The sequence below is a fragment of the Salvelinus fontinalis genome, chromosome 38, assembly GCF_029448725.1.
Source record: "Salvelinus fontinalis isolate EN_2023a chromosome 38, ASM2944872v1, whole genome shotgun sequence".
NCBI lineage: Eukaryota > Metazoa > Chordata > Actinopteri > Salmoniformes > Salmonidae > Salvelinus > Salvelinus fontinalis.
The window spans coordinates 28,984,301-29,002,359 of NC_074702.1; the positions used below are offsets into that span (position 1 = coordinate 28,984,301).

Sequence of the window (18,059 nt, forward strand, 5' to 3'; positions counted from 1 at the left end):
TTCAACTCAGTGGAGCTCTGGAGCCTTCAAACGCAAGAGGATCTGCTCTTAAACTCCAACCGTACATACATAATACAAAAGCTGTGTGGGTGCCCAAACTTGATTTAGGGGCTTTTTCCAATGCTATTCTTATATAAACAAACAGTCTGTTTTCTGCAGAGTCATCTAGTGTAAGGTCCAAGATTTAGGAGTCTAAATCAGTGCCGTAGTAGTATTGCCTTGCTACCCAGACTCCTCGCTCCGTCCAAATGCTACGCCACACCCGCCACAGAGGTTAGTTCCTTTTCCGCAATGAGTCTGGATCGGAGTACCTCCTCAACCCTTCACCGAATGTGAACACTCGGGCCGTCTGATTGGTCCAGAAACTGATGGGTTGGGCCAGAGCCAGAACACACGTGGGTTTGATACTCTGATTGGTTTGAGACGATCCAATCGCTGATGACCCCACATCCCTGGTAGACTAGTCTAGACCTGTTCTGGCCTGTGTTTCTAAGGCTTTTTCAGACTGTGAAGATTCAGCATGTCCGTCTCGGGACTGTCTGCTGTTATTCAGACCACGTCACACACAGAGCTCCCTTAGATTGCTCTGTCAAGCAGCAAGTTATGAAGGCGCTGTAGCCTCCGCTCGTTGTGATCACCTCAGGTCAGACTGTAAAGAGAAGTTCCGTCACGACAGATCTGACAGGAGAGGGATGACAAGACTGATAAACAGAGCGATGGACTGACTGAGCAGGTACCATGTCAGACGTTCACCTGCAACAGTGACAAACACATCACGCTGGTGCCCCCTAAAGACTTTCTCTTCTAGTCTCTTTCTTTGACAACATTGTTTGTGTCCATGAAATATAACATAATTTATCTTTCATTTACAACATTCACATTTCCTTTGAAGAGGCTACACACATTGGGACCTCAAATTATTGCTCACTTTTGCCCCTAAGGATCCCTCAGAAGGAGTACATTAGAGTGTATATGCAAGTCAAAGAGCCCCATGATGAAGTGAAATGCATGGTGGGATGCTGCCACTGAGTATAATGGGCCGAATCCTAACTTGAAATCCATATGCTTACATGTTTTTGCATAAGTCATGCATCGATAACAATGGGACAAGTTATGCCCATGGATCTTATGTTAGGGTTCAACCCAGAGCGATAATGCATTCTACTGCTAATACCCCGTCTTACATATTGGTGTGAAAGAGGAGGCACAATTATACCTTTTAATCTGCCTTGTCTTTGCAGAAAATTCCAGGAATATTGTAATGCAAGAGGGCCTCTTTTACATAATATATATATTTATTTTTTTGCATCGTAGCTCAAAATTATTAGAGACCCAAGACTTATTTTTCTACGATCAGCAATTTGTGAAGATTTTGCACTAAAGGCACTCCAACAATAGATGTCCTTATGTGCAGTGGGAGAGGGAGAATGTGGTCAGGAGAAAGTGGGCACTTGAACAGGATACTGCTGCAGAGCACCACTCTAAATGTTCTATAACAAGGTTATTAAAGGGTCAATCTCGGATTGGTACATCCATTTTTGGACTTTTAAAATAAGTATTTGACCAAAAGTATGCTCGTCGAACATCTCATTCCAAAATCATGGGCATTAATATGGAGTTGGTCCCCCTTTTGCTGCTATCCTGCGGACCAGGATGTCCTGCTCCCAGACAGGCTAAATATCTTTTTTGCCCGCTTTGAGGACAATACAGTGCCACTGACACGGCCCGCTACCAAAACCTGCGGGCTCTCCTTCACTGCAGCCGAGGTGAGTAAAACATTTAAACGTGTTAACCCTCGCAAGGCTGCAGGCCCAGACGGCATTCCCAGCCGCGTCCTCAGAGCATGCGCAGACCAGCTGGCTGGTGTGTTTACGGACATATTCAATCAATCCTTATCCCAGTCTGCTGTTCCCACATGCTTCAAGAGGGCCACCATTGTTCCTGTTCCCAAGAAAGCTAAGGTAACTGAGCTAAACGACTACCGCCCCGTAGCACTCACTTCCGTCATCATGAAGTGCTTTGAGAGACTAGTCAAGGACCATATCACCTCCACCCTACCGGACACCCTAGACCCACTCCAATTTGCTTACCGACCCAATAGGTCCACAGATGACGCAATCGCAACCACACTGCACACTGCCCTAACCCATCTGGACAAGAGGAATACCTATGTGAGAATGCTGTTCATCGACTACAGCTGAGCATTTAACACCATAGTTCCCTCCAAACTCGTCATCAAGCTCGAGACCCTGGGTCTCGACCCCACCCTGTGCAACTGGGTCCTGGACTTCCTGACGGGCCGCCCCCAGGTGGTGAGGGTAGGTAACAACATCTCCACCCCGCTGATCCTCAACACTGGGGCCCCACAAGGGTGCGTTCTGAGCCCTCTCCTGTACTCCCTGTTCACCCACGACTGCGTGGCCATGCACGCCTCCAACTCAATCATCAAGTTTGCGGACGACACTACAGTGGTAGGCTTGATTACCAACAACGACGAGACGGCCTACAGGGAGGAGGTGAGGGCCCTCGGAGTGTGGTGTCAGGAAAATAACCTCACACTCAACGTCAACAAAACAAAGGAGATGATTGTGGACTTCAGGAAACAGCAGAGGGAGCACCCCCCTATCCACATCGACGGGTCAGTAGTGGAGAAGGTGGAAAGTTTTAAGTTCCTCGGTGTACACATCACGGACAAACTGAATTGGTCCACCCACACAGACAGCGTTGTGAAGAAGGCGCAGCAGCGCCTCTTCAACCTCAGGAGGCTGAAGAAATTCGGCTTGTCACCAAAAGCACTCACAAACTTCTACAGATGCACAATCGAGAGCATCCTGTCGGGCTGTATCACCGCCTGGTACGGCAACTGCTCCGCCCACAACCGTAAGGCTCTCCAGAGGGTAGTGAGGTCTGCAGAACGCATCACCCGGGGCAAACTACCTGCCCTCCAGGACACCTACACCACCCGATGTCACAGGAAGGCCATAAAGATCATCAAGGACAACAACCACCCAAGCCACTGCCTGTTCACCCCGCTATCATCCAGAAGGCGAGGTCAGTACAGGTGCATCAATGCAGGGACCGAGAGACTGAAAAACAGCTTCTATCTCAAGGCCATCAGACTGTTAAACAGCCACCACTAACATTTAGCGGCCGCTGCCAACATACTGACTCAACTCCAGCCACTTTAAAAATGGGAATTGATGGAAATTATGTAAAAACGTACCACCAGCCACTTTAAACAATGCCACCTAATATAATGTTTACATACCCTACAATTACACATCTCTTATGTATATGTATATACTGTACTCTATATCATCTACTGCATCTTGCCATCTTATGCAATACATGGACCACTAGCCACTTTATACTATGCCACTTTATGTTTACATACCCTACAGTACTCATCTCATAGGTATATACCGTACTCTATACCATGTACTGCATCTTGCCTATGCCGTTCTGTACCATCACTCATTCATATATCTTTATGTACATATTCTTTATCCCTTTACACTTGCGTGTATAAGGTAGTAGTTGTGGAATTGTTAGGATAGATTACTTGTTGTTATTACTGCATTGTCGGAACTAGAAGCACAAGCATTTCGCTACACTCGCATTAACATCTGCTAACCATGTGTATGTGACTAATAAAATTTGATTTGATTTGATTTATAACAGCTTCCACTCTTCTGGGAAGGCTTTCAACTAGATGATGGAACTTTGCTGCGGGGTCTTGCTGCCATTCAGCCACAAGAGCAGTAGTGAGGTCGGGCACTGATGTTGGGCGATTAGGTAGTGTTGGGCAGGTAGCGTTCTCCTGGCATCCATTACATGAAGCTCCAGACAAACAGTTATTGTGCTGATGTTGCTTCCTGAGTCAGTTTGGAACTCGATAGTGAGTGTTGCAACCGAGGACAGATGATTTTTTACACGCTACGTGCTTCAGCACTATGCGGTCCCATTCTGTGAGCTTGTGTGGCCTATCACTTCACAATAACAGCACTTACAGTTGAATTGGGCAGCTCTAGGAGGGTAGAAATTTGACGAACTGACTTATTGGACAGGTGGCACCCTAGTCACTGAGCTCTTCTACTGCCAATGTTTGTCTATGGAGAATGCATGGCTGTGTGCTCGATGTTATCCATCTGTCAGCAAATGGTGTGGCTGAAATGGCCAAATCCACAAATTTGAAGGGGTGTCCATATACAGTGTATATAGGCCCCATCCCTTAGCTGTTTACAAAAAAAGTGGCGGGGACAACTTTGTTGTTGTTTGTTAAAGGTATCTTTTTTTGCCTTTATTTCTTTACTGCTCTCTTGTATCAGTAAAGCTGCAATATTTTTGCATAAAAAAAATATAGCAAATTCTGAATCCTTCAGAATGAACTATAACCTCTGTACTTTTAGTTTGAATACTTATGCTTATAAGAACTGAGGTCAGGGAGTTTGATATATAGTTTAGTTGAGCTTTACTTTACGCTGGCATTACATGGTTATTCACAAGGCTTCCTAGCACAACTATCGGTTGCGTGTAAAACATGGAACTGGAATCTTTCTGTACAAATACACGGACTGGATTGCGGAATAACGTTCACAACATTACATGTACGACAGACATTTATTTTCTGTACTTGTGCTCTTATAAATATTCATTTTGAATATCGGCCTGCATTATTTGCATGATTTTCTATGTAGCAGAGATTCTCATGCAAACACAAAAACAAATCCGCTCTCAATTTTCTTTAAATGCGACCGTGTGTTGAGCAAACACAGCGTGTGTATTATCGATGCAACGCAGCTGGAGAAAGGGGCTCTAGCCTGTCTCTCTTGTCACACTGCACTCAGTCCGCATTCATTCACACAGGCACGAGGCTCGCAATGTCCCTGATCAGTCTTTAAAGGCCCAATGCAGTCAAAAATGTGTTTTCCTGTGTTTTGATATATATTTCAATACTATATGGTTGGAATAATATTGTGAAATTGTGAAAATCATGATAATGCCATTTTAGTGTAAGACCTATTTGAAAAGACTGCCTGAAATTTCAGTCTGTTGCGGTAGGATGGAGTATTGGCCTCCCGAGTGGTGCAGCGGTCTAAGGCACTGCATCTCAGTGCTAGAGGTGTCACTACAGACCCTGGTTCGATTCCAGGCTGTATCACAACCAGCCGTGATTGGAAGTTCCATAGGGCGGCGCACTATTGGCCCAGTGTCGTCCGGGTTAGGGTTTGGCCGGGGTAGGCTGTCATTGTAAATAAGAATTTGTTCTTAACTGACTTGCCTAGTTAAATAAAGATTCAATTTAAAAATAAAAATAAATCACCAGGTGGTAAATTAGTTAATAAACCAATAAGAACCAATTCCAAACCTCTGCCAATAACAGGTAGTTTATGGTTTTCCCCTCCCTACCACAGTCCTAGCAATATTCTTGCTTGGGAAATTGCTCTTTGCTAAGAAGCTATTTTTGTTTCTTTTTGACCATTTTAATTGAAAACTGTCACAGTACGGTGATTTTATTGAGATAAAAACAGCTGCAGTGGATCTTTCAAACAAACACACACAAATGCAAGTCATCCTGCCGCACAGCTGTCTACTTACACACAGATACCCAGAAGTTTTCTGCCCATAGTGCCCCCTCAGATTTGTCCTGTTTTTTATTTTTCAGGTGTTAAATGAAATACTCAACTTCATTTTTAAGCCCACGCTTTATCATTATTATTTATAAAAAAAGATCTCTCAGCGGTATTTTGCGGAGGGGCCACACACATAAAGAGGTATGCTTAGATAACCCATGGAGAAAAATATACATTGTTTTTACATAGAATTAGGCATAATAATTATTGCTCTAGATTGCAGGAAAATGCTGTTTCAGGTGTTTGAAAAATTCACCCCTGGATATACCACCCAAAGTGCTATATACCAAAATACAGCATGCGTAATGTACACCACTTAAACTGCCTTAAAGGGTCTTAGACACATTCTCACACACTTCCAACCGCTCAGGGTGAATGGATACACACCACTCAAATGGCTGTGTGGCTGTTTTTATATATCGGTTATGTCATCCAAGATGCTGCCGGATCAAGCCAGTACAGCTCACTTGGAGTATCTTTTTCCCTTTCAACATCTTGAATAGCTACTACGTCTCTGCTGCATCTAATGTGCATCTACCATCTGATGTTACACGTATTGAATTACGAAGAACGGGCCCTCTAAAAGTTTCATGAGCTTCAATGCCGTCCGTGACAGCAGGCAGAGGGGACTCGACGTTGATGCAGTCGTTATCTCTGGGATAGCATCTTCCAACCTAATTGGCAATAGGTCATGTAGTTCCCTGATGTGTTTCCCTGCTCATCCAGTCCCATAAACAACAGTTCCCGCCGGCAGCTTTATTATGTCCCCTCTGCTCTTAGTTAGAGATGTCCTCATCCTCCTGCTCGGCTGCCTACTCAAAGTCATGTCACACTTGGCTCTCAACTTTTTTGAAGTAATGGTACACTATTGTGTATTATAATACTATTGTACAGTATTAGGATATGTTTACCAGTTGGTTGTGTAATTTTGTTCTTTGTTCTTTGGAAGATTCCTTACCATTCCTTCCCACATTCTTATCCAGAGCTCATGAATCCCAAAAACTGATTCCAAAGCAAAGCGTCTGTCTGTCTCTCTGTCTGTCTCTCTGTCTATCTGTTCCTTACCTTGAGGTTGTGTCTGTGAGCAGCGTCCAGGACGGCCGGCACCAGGTCCTCTGTGGGCTCCCCGTTGTCATCGGCCAGGCCCGGAGGATACCAGGACAGCACCAGCACCCCTAGACCACACAGGACAAGTCTCTCTAAGTCTCCACACAGGACCTTTCAGGTTGGCTATACCCCACACAGAAATATAATTAACTAGAATGGGGAAATACAATTACTAGAAAGGGAAAAGACCCTCATAGCATGGCAATTTTACAATACACCGAATATGGCTGCTGGTCCATGTATCACAGAACATTGACTTCAATGGGATTGTCCATTCTAGTCATTCTATTTCAATGACCACACATCTCTGATACCCAATCCTGAACCTCATGATGTCCCTGTTACACCATTTTAAGTCGTATTGGTCAGTGTGAGGTTGACATTGATATATGTGATAGCTGCCTACATCCCCTAAGGGTTCTGGATTGGCTTGAAGGACTTATTGATGTGATCGCTGCCAGTTGTAGTCCTACAATAGGATCTCTATGGGCCAACATCCCTCAGGAGTTCCACTAACGTCAATGACTAACTTTGATGCATATAGTCTACATATTCTGCCAGATGTACAGTTGAAGTCAGAAGTTTACATACACTCAATTAGTATTTGGTAGCATTGCCTTTAAATTGTTTAACTTGGGTCAAATGTTTCGAGTAGTCTTTTCCAAGATTCCCACAATAAGTTGGGTGAATTTTGGCCCATTCCTCCTGAAAGAGCTGGTGTAACTGAGTCAGGTTTGTAGGCTTCCTTGCTCGCACACGCTTTTTCAGTTCTGCCTACAAATTTTCTATAGGACTGAGGTCAGGGCTTTGTGATGGCCACTCCAATACCTTGACTTTGTTGTCCTTAAGCCATTTTTCCACAACTTTGGAAGTATGCTTGGGGTCATTGTCCATTTGGAAGACCTATTTGCGACCAAGCTTTAACTTCCCTGACTGATGTCTTGAGATGTTGCTTCAATATATCCACATAATTTTCCATCCTCATGATGCCATCTATTTTGTGAAGTGCACCAGTCCCTCCTGCAGCAAAGCACCCCCACAACATGATGCTGCCACCCCTGTGCTTCACGGTTGTGATGGTGTTCTTCGGCTTGCAAGCGTTCCCCTTTTTCCTCCAAACATGACGATGGTCATTATACCCAAAAGGTCCCATTTTTGTTTCATCAGAACAGAGGACATTTCTCCAAAAAGTACGATCTTTGTCCCCATGTGCAGTTGTAAATCGTAGTCTGACTTTTTTATTGTGGTTTTTGAGCAGTGGCTTCTTCCTTGCTGAGCGACCTTTCAGGTTATGTTGATATAGGACTCGTTTTACTGTGGATATAGATACTTTTGTACCTGTTTCCTCCAGCATCTTCACAAGGTCCTTTGCTGTTGTTCTGGGATTGATTTGCACTTTTCACACCAAAGTGTGTTCATCTCTAGGAGACAGAAAGCGTCTCCTTCCTGAGGAAGGCTGCGTGGTCCCATGGTGTTTATACTTGCGTACTATTGTTTGTACAGATGAACGTGGTACCTTCAGGCGTTCAAAAATAGCTCCCAAGGATGAACCAGACTTGTGGAGGTCTTAGCTGATTTTGGCAGATTTCTTTTGATTTTCCCATAATGTCAAGCGAAGAGGCACTGAGTTTGAAGGTAGGCCTTGAAATACATCCACAGGTACACCTCCAATTGACTCAAATTAAGTCAATTAGCCTATTAGAAGCTTCTAAAGCCATGACATCATTTTCTGGAATTTTCCAAGCTGTTTAAAGGCACAGTCAACTTAGTGTATGTACTTCTGACCCACTGGAATTGTGATACAGTGAATTATGAGTGAAATAATCTGTAAACAATTGTTGGAAAAATTACTTGTGTCATGCACAAAGTAATGTCCTAACCGACTTGCCAAAACTATAATTTGATAACAAGAAATGTGTGGAGTGGTTGAAAAATGAGTTTTAATGACTCCAACCTAAGTGTATGTAAACTTCCGACTTCAACTGTATACTGTTATGGCTCATTTGGCATACATTGCTTGCGTTGCACATTGCTTGTGCTCTCTGTCTCCTTTATTCCAACAGGCAACCATTCTACTGTATCTTTATCCAGCATAAGTGATGCCTCATATCTGAGTGATGAAATATGCCTTCCTACATGCAGTTAATCTTTTTGCACTCTGGTTTAATCGTAAGTGTGAGTATCTTTCAGTACACACATGAAGTGACAGCTCATAAATGTCTATGTTGCAGCCAGAGGAATTGTTTCCCACACACTCATAGAGGGGAATATCAAAAACTGTTTCTGTCAAGCAGCCAGCAAGGCAGGCATGTCCACTTTGGTCACAAGCTGTGTGGAATATTTGATTGCAATTTCTAAAAAGCCATGGTCACATGTATTAAGAAGTTATGTCCGCACTATTCATTTTATTATGGGCTCCTCGCGGAGTGGAATCAGTCAAGGCTGCAAGCAGGATATTATTTGGAATTTTTTATGGTCTTTGTGCCAGTGGCTTTAATTAAATTGACTCCTTTTAACTAAGCATATTCAGTTGGCCTTTCTGTGTTCCATCTGTCACAGTGTTCGGTTTAAGGGGAAGGGAAGGGAAAGAAATGGGAAGGGACGATTATTTTCCGGATGGTGTACAATAACCAGTTCAGCCGAAGGCAGACAACATTAGCATGGCTCGATTGGCTGCCCCATCAGTCGTTTTCACACTCAACTCCAAGGCATCATCACTCCCATTTTGGTCAATACAAGTAGCTTACATTTTTCGTTGAAAACATAGGCTACTTATTTCAGACAATGTACATGCCACTTCCGGTAATGTTTTCAGTCCTGACCTTTGCAGTGGACAGTCATGGCCACTTCCTGATAAGACTTAAGGGCTCCTTTTACTGACTGATGGATTTTCAATAACTTTTTAGAGTAAAAAGGGGACTTCCTATTCGCACGGCCTGACGTTCATCTGTTTGTATGTTCGATCTCAGTGAAATACAGATAAGCAGTAAACACATATTACTCAAGTGTTCAATTGTTCACATTCAAGATTGCTTGGAAGTAGATGTCAAGATTAACACCTTTCTAAAACTACTGTGAGAAAAGGTTTGTCACGACTTCAGCCGAAGTCGGGTCCTCTCCTTGTTCGGGCGGCGCTCGGAGTCGCCGGTCTTCTAGCCATCATCGATCCACTTTTCATTTTCCATGTGTTTTGTCTTGTTTTTCCTCACACCTGGTTTCAATTCCCTCAGTCACTTGTTGTGTATTTAACCCTCTGTTCCCTCCATGTCTTTGTTTATTGTAAGTGCTTGTGCACGTGTTTATTGGTGCGCGACGGGTTTTTGTACCCAATATCTTGTTATTTTTATGCTGTTGGTTTTGCTATTAAACTGCTCCGGCTATTACCAATTTCGGCTCTCCTGCGTCTGACTTCCCTGCCACCGGTTACGCACCCCTTACAGAATCCCACACCACCTATATGGAGTCAGCAGGAGCAGGTGCCCCTGGAATAGGTGTGGAGGAGCGCGTCCGGGAGCATGTGGCAATGCTCCACCATCTCGGCGATGCTCCACCATCTCGGCGCCACCATGGACCACGTTGTCCAAGCTATGGACCGCTGGGAGAGACAGGGAGTTCCTCCAGCGCCTCCACCAGCACAACCAGGGTCTCCACTACTCGTCCCCCCTTCACCCAGTTCCAGTGGGATTCGTCTCGCTACTTCCCAAGGGAGTATGACGGGACGGCTGCACGCTGCCAGGGTTTCCTGTTACAGCTCGACCTTTACCTTTACCTGGCAACGTCCACCCGGCTCCTTCAGGTCGTGAGGTGTCCGCCCTCGTCTCGCGCCTCTCTGGGAAAGCCTTGGAGTGGGCCAACGCCGTGTGGAGAGAAGGAGATGCGGCGCTGGACCACTCCCCGCTGTGCGCAGGGAGACTGGAGGAGGTTCCGGCTCGTGCACCGTCTGTGGCCGCAGAGGTCACACTGCCGGTCGGTGCCGGGTTGGTTCCACTGGGGGTCGAGGCAGCAGGCAGGGCACTCTGGCGTCATCCCAGGTGAGCCGGCACCCTTCTCACCCAGAGCCCTCTGTTGCACACATGGTTTTGTATGTTTCTTTCCCTGAGTTTTCCCCGCATTCCCAGCATAAGGCGCTTGTCGATTCAGGCGCGACTGGGAATTTTATAGACAGATCGTTCGCCCTTAGTTTAGGGATCCCCATTGTTCCCGTGGCTGTGCCCTTCCCCGTTCACGCCTTAGACAGTCGACCATTAGGGTCAGGGTTGATTAGGGAGGCCACCTCTCCTCTGGGTATGGTGACGCAGAGTGGTCACAAGGAGAGATTTAGTCTCTTCCTCATTGACTCTCCTGCGTTTCCCGTGGTGCTAGGCCTACCCTGGTTAGCTTGTCGTGACCCCACTGTTTCTTGGCAACAGAGGGCTCTCACGAGTTGGTCGCGAGAGTGCTCGGGGAGGTATTTAGGGGTTTCCGTTGATGCTACTACGGTGGAAAGTCCAGACCAGGTCTCCACCGTGCGCATTCCCCCTGAATATGCTGATTTGGCTCTCGCCTTCTCCAAAAAGAAGGTGACTCAATTACCACCCCATCGATGGGGCGATTGTGCGATAAATCCCCATCGACGGCAGCTATGGAAACACTTGTCTCCGAATCCCTGCGTCAGGGGTACATTCGGTCCTCCACTTCATCCGCCTCCTCGAGTTTCTTTTTTGTGAAGAAGAAGGAGGGAGGTCTGCGCCCGTGTATTGACAACCGAGGCCTAAATCAGATCACGGTGAGGCACAGTTACCCGCTCCACTTATCGCCAGGGCAATTGAGTCAATGCACGGTCCTCGCTTCTTCACCAAACTAGATCTCAGGAGTGCTTACAACCTGGTGCGTATCCGGGAGGGAGACGAGCGGAAAACGGCGTTCATTACGACCTCAGGGCATTATGACTACCTCGTCATGCCGTACGGGTTGATGAATGCTCCCTCAGTCTTCCAAGCCTTTGTAGACGAGATTTTCAGGGACCTGCACGGGCAGGGTGTAGTGGTGTATATTGATGACATTCTAATATACTCCGCTACATGCGCCGAGCATGTGTCCCTGGTGCGCAGGGTGCTTGGTCGACTGTTGGAGCATGACCTGTACGTCAAGGCTGAGAAGTGCCTGTTCTTCCAGCAGTCCGTCTCCTTCCTAGGGTACCGCATTTCCACCTCGGGGGTGGAGATGGAGAGTGACTGCATTTCAGCCATGCGTAATTGGTCAACTCCCACCACGGTAAAGGAAGTGCAGCGGTTCCTAGGGTTTTCCAATTACTACCGGAGGTTTATCTGGGGTTTTGGTCAGGTAGAGGCTCCCATTACCTCACTGCTGAAGGGAGGGCCCGGTACGTTTGCAGTGGTCGGCTGAGGCGGACAGGGCTTTTGGTCACCTGAGGGCTCTGTTTACCTCGGCTCCCGTGCTGGCCCATCCGGATCCCTCTTTGGCGATCATAGTGGAGGTGGACGCGTCCGAGGCTGGGATAGGAGCCGTGCTCTCTCAGCGCTCGGGTATGCCACCGAAGCTCCGCCCCTGTGCCTTCTTCTCGAAGAAGCTCAGCCCGGCAGAGCGAAACTATGATGTGGGGGACCAGGAGCTGTTGGCTGTCGTCAAGGCTCTGAAGGCGTGGAGACATTGGCTTGAGGGGGCTAAACACCCTTTTCTCATCTGGTCTGACCACCGCTATCTGGAGTACATCCGGGCAGCGAGGAGACTGAACCCTCGCCAGGCAAGGTGGGCCATGTTTTTCACCTGTTTCGTTTTTTTCCCTTTCCTACAGACCAGGTTCCCAAAACGTGAAAGCAGACGCACTGTCCCGACTGTATGACACAGAGGAGCGGCCCATGGATCCCACTCCCATACTTCCGGAATCCTGCCTGGTGGCGCCGGTAGTGTGGGAGCTGGACGCGGACATTGAGCAGGCGTTACGTGCAGAGCCCGCTCCCCTCCAGTGTCCCGCTGGGCGTCTGTACGTTCCATCTGATGTCCGTGACCGGTTGATCTGTTGGGCCCACACGTCACCCTCCTCTGGTCATCCTGGGATCGGTCGGACGGTGCGCTGTTTGGTTGGGAAGTACTGGTGGCCTACCTTGGCCAAGGACGTGAGGGTTTATGTTTCCTCCTGCTCGGTGTGCGCCCAGTGTAAGGCTCCTAGGCACCTGCCCAGAGGGAAGCTACACCCCTTATCCGTTCCACAGCGGCCTTGGTCGCACCTGTCGGTGGATTTTCTTACCGACCTCCCCCCCTCACAGGGAAACACCACGATCATGGTCGTTGTGGATCGGTTCTCTTAGTCCTGCCGTCTCCTCTCTCTGCCCGGTCTCCCTACGGCCCTACAGACTGCGGAGGCCTTGTTGACGCACGTCATCCGGCACTACGGGGTGCCTGAGGATATAGTGTCTGATCGCGGTCCCCAGTTCACTTCGAGGGTCTGGAAGGCGTTCATGGAACGTCTGGGGGTCTCGATCAGCCTTACCTCAGGGTTTCATCCTGAGAGTAATGGGCAGGTGGAGAGAGTGAACCAGGAGGAGGAACCAGCAGGTTTCTGCGGTCGTATTGCCAGGATCGGCCGGGGGAGTGGGCAGCGTTCGTGCTCTGGGCCGAGATGGCTCAGAACTCGCTCTGCCACTCCTCCACTAACCTCTCCCCCTTCCAGTGCGTACTAGGATACCAGCCGGTTCTGGCGCCTTTGCATCGGAATCAGGCCGAGGCTCCTGCGGTGGACAACTGGTTCAGGCGCACGGAGGAGACATGGGGCGCCACCCATGTTCACCTCCAGCGGGCCGTGCTGCGCCAGAAAGGCAGCGCAGACCGTCACCACAGTGAGGCCGGGTCTGGCTCTCGACCCGGAACCTGCTCCTCCGCCTGCCCTGCCGGAAGCTGGGTCCGCGGTTTGTGGGGCCATTTAAAGTCCTGAGGAGAGTGAACAAGGTTTGTTATAGGTTACAGCTTCCCCCTGATTACTGTATTAACCCCTCGTTCCTTGTGTCTCTCCTCAGACCGGTGGTGGATGGCCCGCTCCAGGAGTCTGAGGTGCGGGAGGTTCCTCCGCCCCCTCTGGACACCGAGGGGGTCCCGACATACTCCGTTCGCTCTATCCTGGATTCGAGGCGTCGGGCGAGGGGCCTTCAGTACCTCGTGGAGTGGGAGGGGTACGGTCCGGAGGAGAGATGCTGGGTTCCGGTGGAGGACGTGTTGGACCCTTCAATGCTGCGGGAGTTTCACTATCTCTGTCCGGATCGCCCTGCGCATCGCCCTCCGGGTCGTCCCCGAGGCCGGCGTCGTCAAGGGGGGGGGGGGGGGGGGTACTGTCACGACTTCCGCCGAAGTCGGGTCCTCTCCTTGTTCGGGCAGCGCTCGGCGGTCGGCGTCGCCGGTCTTCTAGCCATCATCGATCCACTTTTCATTTTCCATGTGTTTTGTCTTGTTTTTCCTCACACCTGGTTTCAATTCCCTGAATCACTTGTTGTGTATTTAACCCTCTGTTCCCCCCATGTCTTTGTGTGGGATTGTTTATTGTAAGTGCTTGTGCACGTGTTTATTGGTGCACGATGGGTTTTTGTACCCAATATCTTGTTATTTTTATGCCGTTGGTTTTGCTATTAAACTGCTCCAGCTATTACCAAGTTCTGCTCTCCTGCGTCTGACTTCCCTGCCACCGGTTACGCACCCCTTACAAGGCTGCTGGTGGGCTTAGGTGAGCGTGCGGAGCTGTCCACTACAGGAGTGCTGAAATAAACTGGCAGAGCGCAAGAGAAGTGAATAAAATGAATTGTGTGGCCATAACTTTTTAATACATGCGACCATGGCTTTTTAGATATTGTAATCAAATATTCCACACAGCTTGTGACGGACATGGCTTGATCAATTAGCTGCATGCATACTGTATGTCTGTGCCAGTGGCCTGCTGTGCTGGCTGCTTGACAGAAACCGTTTTTGATATTCACCTCTATCAGGGTGTGGACAATAATTTCTCTGGCTGCAACATATACATTTATGAACTGTCACTTCATGCGTGTCCTGAAAGATACGCACCATTACGATTAAAAAAAGGGGTCTAAAGAGTCACTGCATGTAAGAAGGCATATTTCATCACTCAGACATAAGGCATCACTTATTCTGTCTAAGGATTTAGTAGAATGGTTGTCTGTTGGAATAAGGGAGACAGACAGCACGAGCAATATGCAACGCAAGCAATGGATTCAAATGAGCCATAACAGTATACATCTGGCAGAATATATAGCCTATATGCATCAAAGTTAGTCATTCAAATCTTTGGCCCATATATATCCTATTGTAGCTGTGCTCAAAGTTGAACCAAATGTTAAAACTTTAAAGTTAACTGGACAGACAGTGCAGCAACACAACTAATACGAATGTCAAAACTTGTTTGTATGTTTCAGTATAGAATAACCACTGCACCTTTGCACTCTACCTGCAGCAGCCGCTCCAATCTGCTCCATGTGGGACTCCAATACATCCGGATCTCTCGAGCTGTACGGACCGAGATCAGGGTAGAAACTGGAGCCGATGTCCTCCGGCGGCATATGCCTCCCTTTCGGGTAACTGGCGGCGATTTTGGGGTCCCAATGTGGCACGAGGACATGGTCCCAGTGCATGTATTTCCCATCCATCGACGGGTTCCCGTACCACACGCTGTAGAATATGTGGACGTCGTAAAATATGGTTCCTTCAGGTCCCGAATTTGATAAAACGACTTTGGCGCGCACCTGCCCCGGGGAAGAGACGACGTCTTGGGACACCGAGCGCCGGTCCATCCTTCCACCAATCATCGGCAGGAGGCCCAACCCCGGGGCCAGGTCTGAGAACCCATCGCTGGGCTTCAGAGTTCTCAAACCCATCATGGTTCCAAAAATGAAGAGTGTAAATAAAAACAGAGCTATGCACGCTTTCTTACGCAGCCTGGCCATTGCGGATAGATTGTCTCTCAGATGTGATTCCTGCTGGAGTGAACCGGGGGTTCGTGGTCGGCTGAAGTCAGCGATGTGGATAAGACTTGCTTTTCTCCAAACGTCGTATAGCCAATAGGCAGTATACTATAACAGTTAGCCTATCTTACAAGTTCACCCACTACACTCTGGAAAAGTATACAATGCAGGCCTTCATATAGACTATTCATAAATGCAGTCGCTGTCGGAACGCAGAAAATGTATAACTTTATGACGAATAGCCTAATAACTATTAGCCTACATGATTGCGGACGAAGCCTAGTGGTCGCGTTGCATGACGCAGTGGAATCTGGCATTGCATTTAGATCTCAGTGATGTGAAATTATTTGTCCCTTTATCAGGTTCTCAAGCGGCGTCAACTTGTTCAATTCAACCAGTTAACAGAACATCGTTGTCTTAAGGAGCCCACTTTACCTTGTTGTAGTGGAGAATGTGAAATAAGGATACATGGCACATTTTGATTAGTTTTCCCCAATTGCAATGGTGAAGGCTATACCACCATCTGATTATATGCGCTTTTGGAGAAAATGTGCACATTTCGAGTTAAGAATAGCCTCCATGTCAAGTGGTCAAATCTCTCTGATATCTTTCTATCGTCTATAGGCTACAGTCAGACGTTGGCTCCTGATGGCTGAATTGTCGTCACTCTGTTACACTATTTCGCTTTTCGCTGCTACGCTATTTCGCTGCTGGCTCGATGTATCGCCTACCTAATGCTTTACATTAGGCTCGGAAGTAAACCCACGTAGTGACAGCAACGAAAACGTTCTAAATGCAATGCAACAAGATCCTGGACGTGCACACTCCGTGGTCGCTGTCCATGGTAGCAATACGCCATCAGCGATGGCTGCTTTTTACCGTCCATGTTTTGCTACATGGAGGCGGAGCTTTGGCCGGGCTGGTGTTATACTGAGATTTGTTTTACGTTATGTTTGGCGCAAGGGGACTGATGGATGGCAACTATAGGCTATGCATGTACCTATACAAAGTAGGATATTGGAGCCTTATTGATGATGATAATCGACTGTAAGTTACATACACAATAAGGCCAGAGTTGCAAAGTTGCAGTGTAGCCTACAGGATGAACCTACAGGATGAAGATGCTGTCAAATGAACAATGAAGCCATATAGACTCCAGTCTTTAACTCATAACTTATACTTAATGCCTTCTTCCTTTCCAATGAGGTGGTCATCGGTGAAAGTGGTATTGCCTTAACCCATAACAGTCAAAGCCCTGTCTAAGCCAGGGGTCTACTAAGCTAATTTGAAAAATTTTAAGGTCATACCAAGGACAATTTTGCTATTTGATTTTGAATTTTAAGACCCCTTGAAGTATAACAAAAATATATTTTAAAAATTATTTGATGCAAAAGTATTTTTGGCCTAACTTCTATTAGACCATATAAACGCATTGCATAACATATTCACTACACGGGACAACAGCGAGTCCCAAAAAAACATCTAGAGGAAGTTCGTTCTGAAGTGTCTGTCCTATATCGGAGAAATATATAAGAAAGATCAGGAAACGTATATATATATATACACACACTACTGTTCAAAGGTTTGGGGTCACTTAGAAATGTCCTTGTTTTTGAAAGAAAAGCACTTTTTTTGTCCGTTAAAAATAACATCAAATTGATCAGAACTACAGTGTAAACATTGTTAATGTTGCAAATGACTATAGTAGCTGGAAACGGCTGATTTGTAATGGAATATCTATATAGGTGTACAGAGGCCCATTATCAGCAACCATCACTCCTGTGTTCCAATGGCACGTTGTGTCAGCTAATCCTAGTTTATCATTTTAAAAGGTTAATTGATAATTACAAAACCCTTTTGCCATTATGTTAGCACAGCTGAAAACTGTTGTGCTGAATAAAGAAGCAATAAAACTGGCCTTCTTAAGACTACTTGAGTATCTGGAGCAGATTCATTAAATAGTACCCTCAAAACACCAGTCTCAACGTCAACAGTGAAGAGGCGAATCCTTTCAAGAACAAGGACATTTCTAAGTGGCCCTAAACTTTTAGTGTGTAGTGTATATATTTTTTACATGTATTTAACCACTTATTTTTTTGCCACTAAACAGACTCCATATATACTTCCACACATTTTTTTAACTGGTACCGGGAACCTTCAGATTAGTCTTGTGAGGCCTGTGGGCATAGTTTGTAGGCCAAACCGTTCGGACTGTACAGGTGATTTTGTGAGAAGACCAATTTTTTGGGGACGTCTCATGGTCTGACAAACATAGCACTAGCTCTGCCACCTTTCACCACAGATGCAGAATTGCGACATCAGCAGATGTGGTGGATTGAGGCGCATCCAATGCAAA

General features: G+C 46.9%; 1 protein-coding gene across 1 annotated transcript in view; it reads right to left on the minus strand.

Moving 5' to 3' along the window:
* The window catches only part of LOC129838108 (glycoprotein endo-alpha-1,2-mannosidase-like protein), a 36,185-nt gene extending 19,567 nt beyond the window's left edge, over positions 1-16,618 (minus strand). Inside the window, exons 1-2 of the mRNA XM_055904836.1 lie at positions 15,190-16,618; positions 6,699-6,808 (exon numbers count right to left, since the gene is read on the minus strand). Coding sequence (XP_055760811.1) covers positions 6,699-6,808; positions 15,190-15,685 — 606 coding nt within the window. The 5' untranslated portion in view covers positions 15,686-16,618. The remainder of the gene's footprint in view (positions 1-6,698; positions 6,809-15,189) is intronic.
* Positions 16,619-18,059: the final 1,441 nt, after the last annotated feature.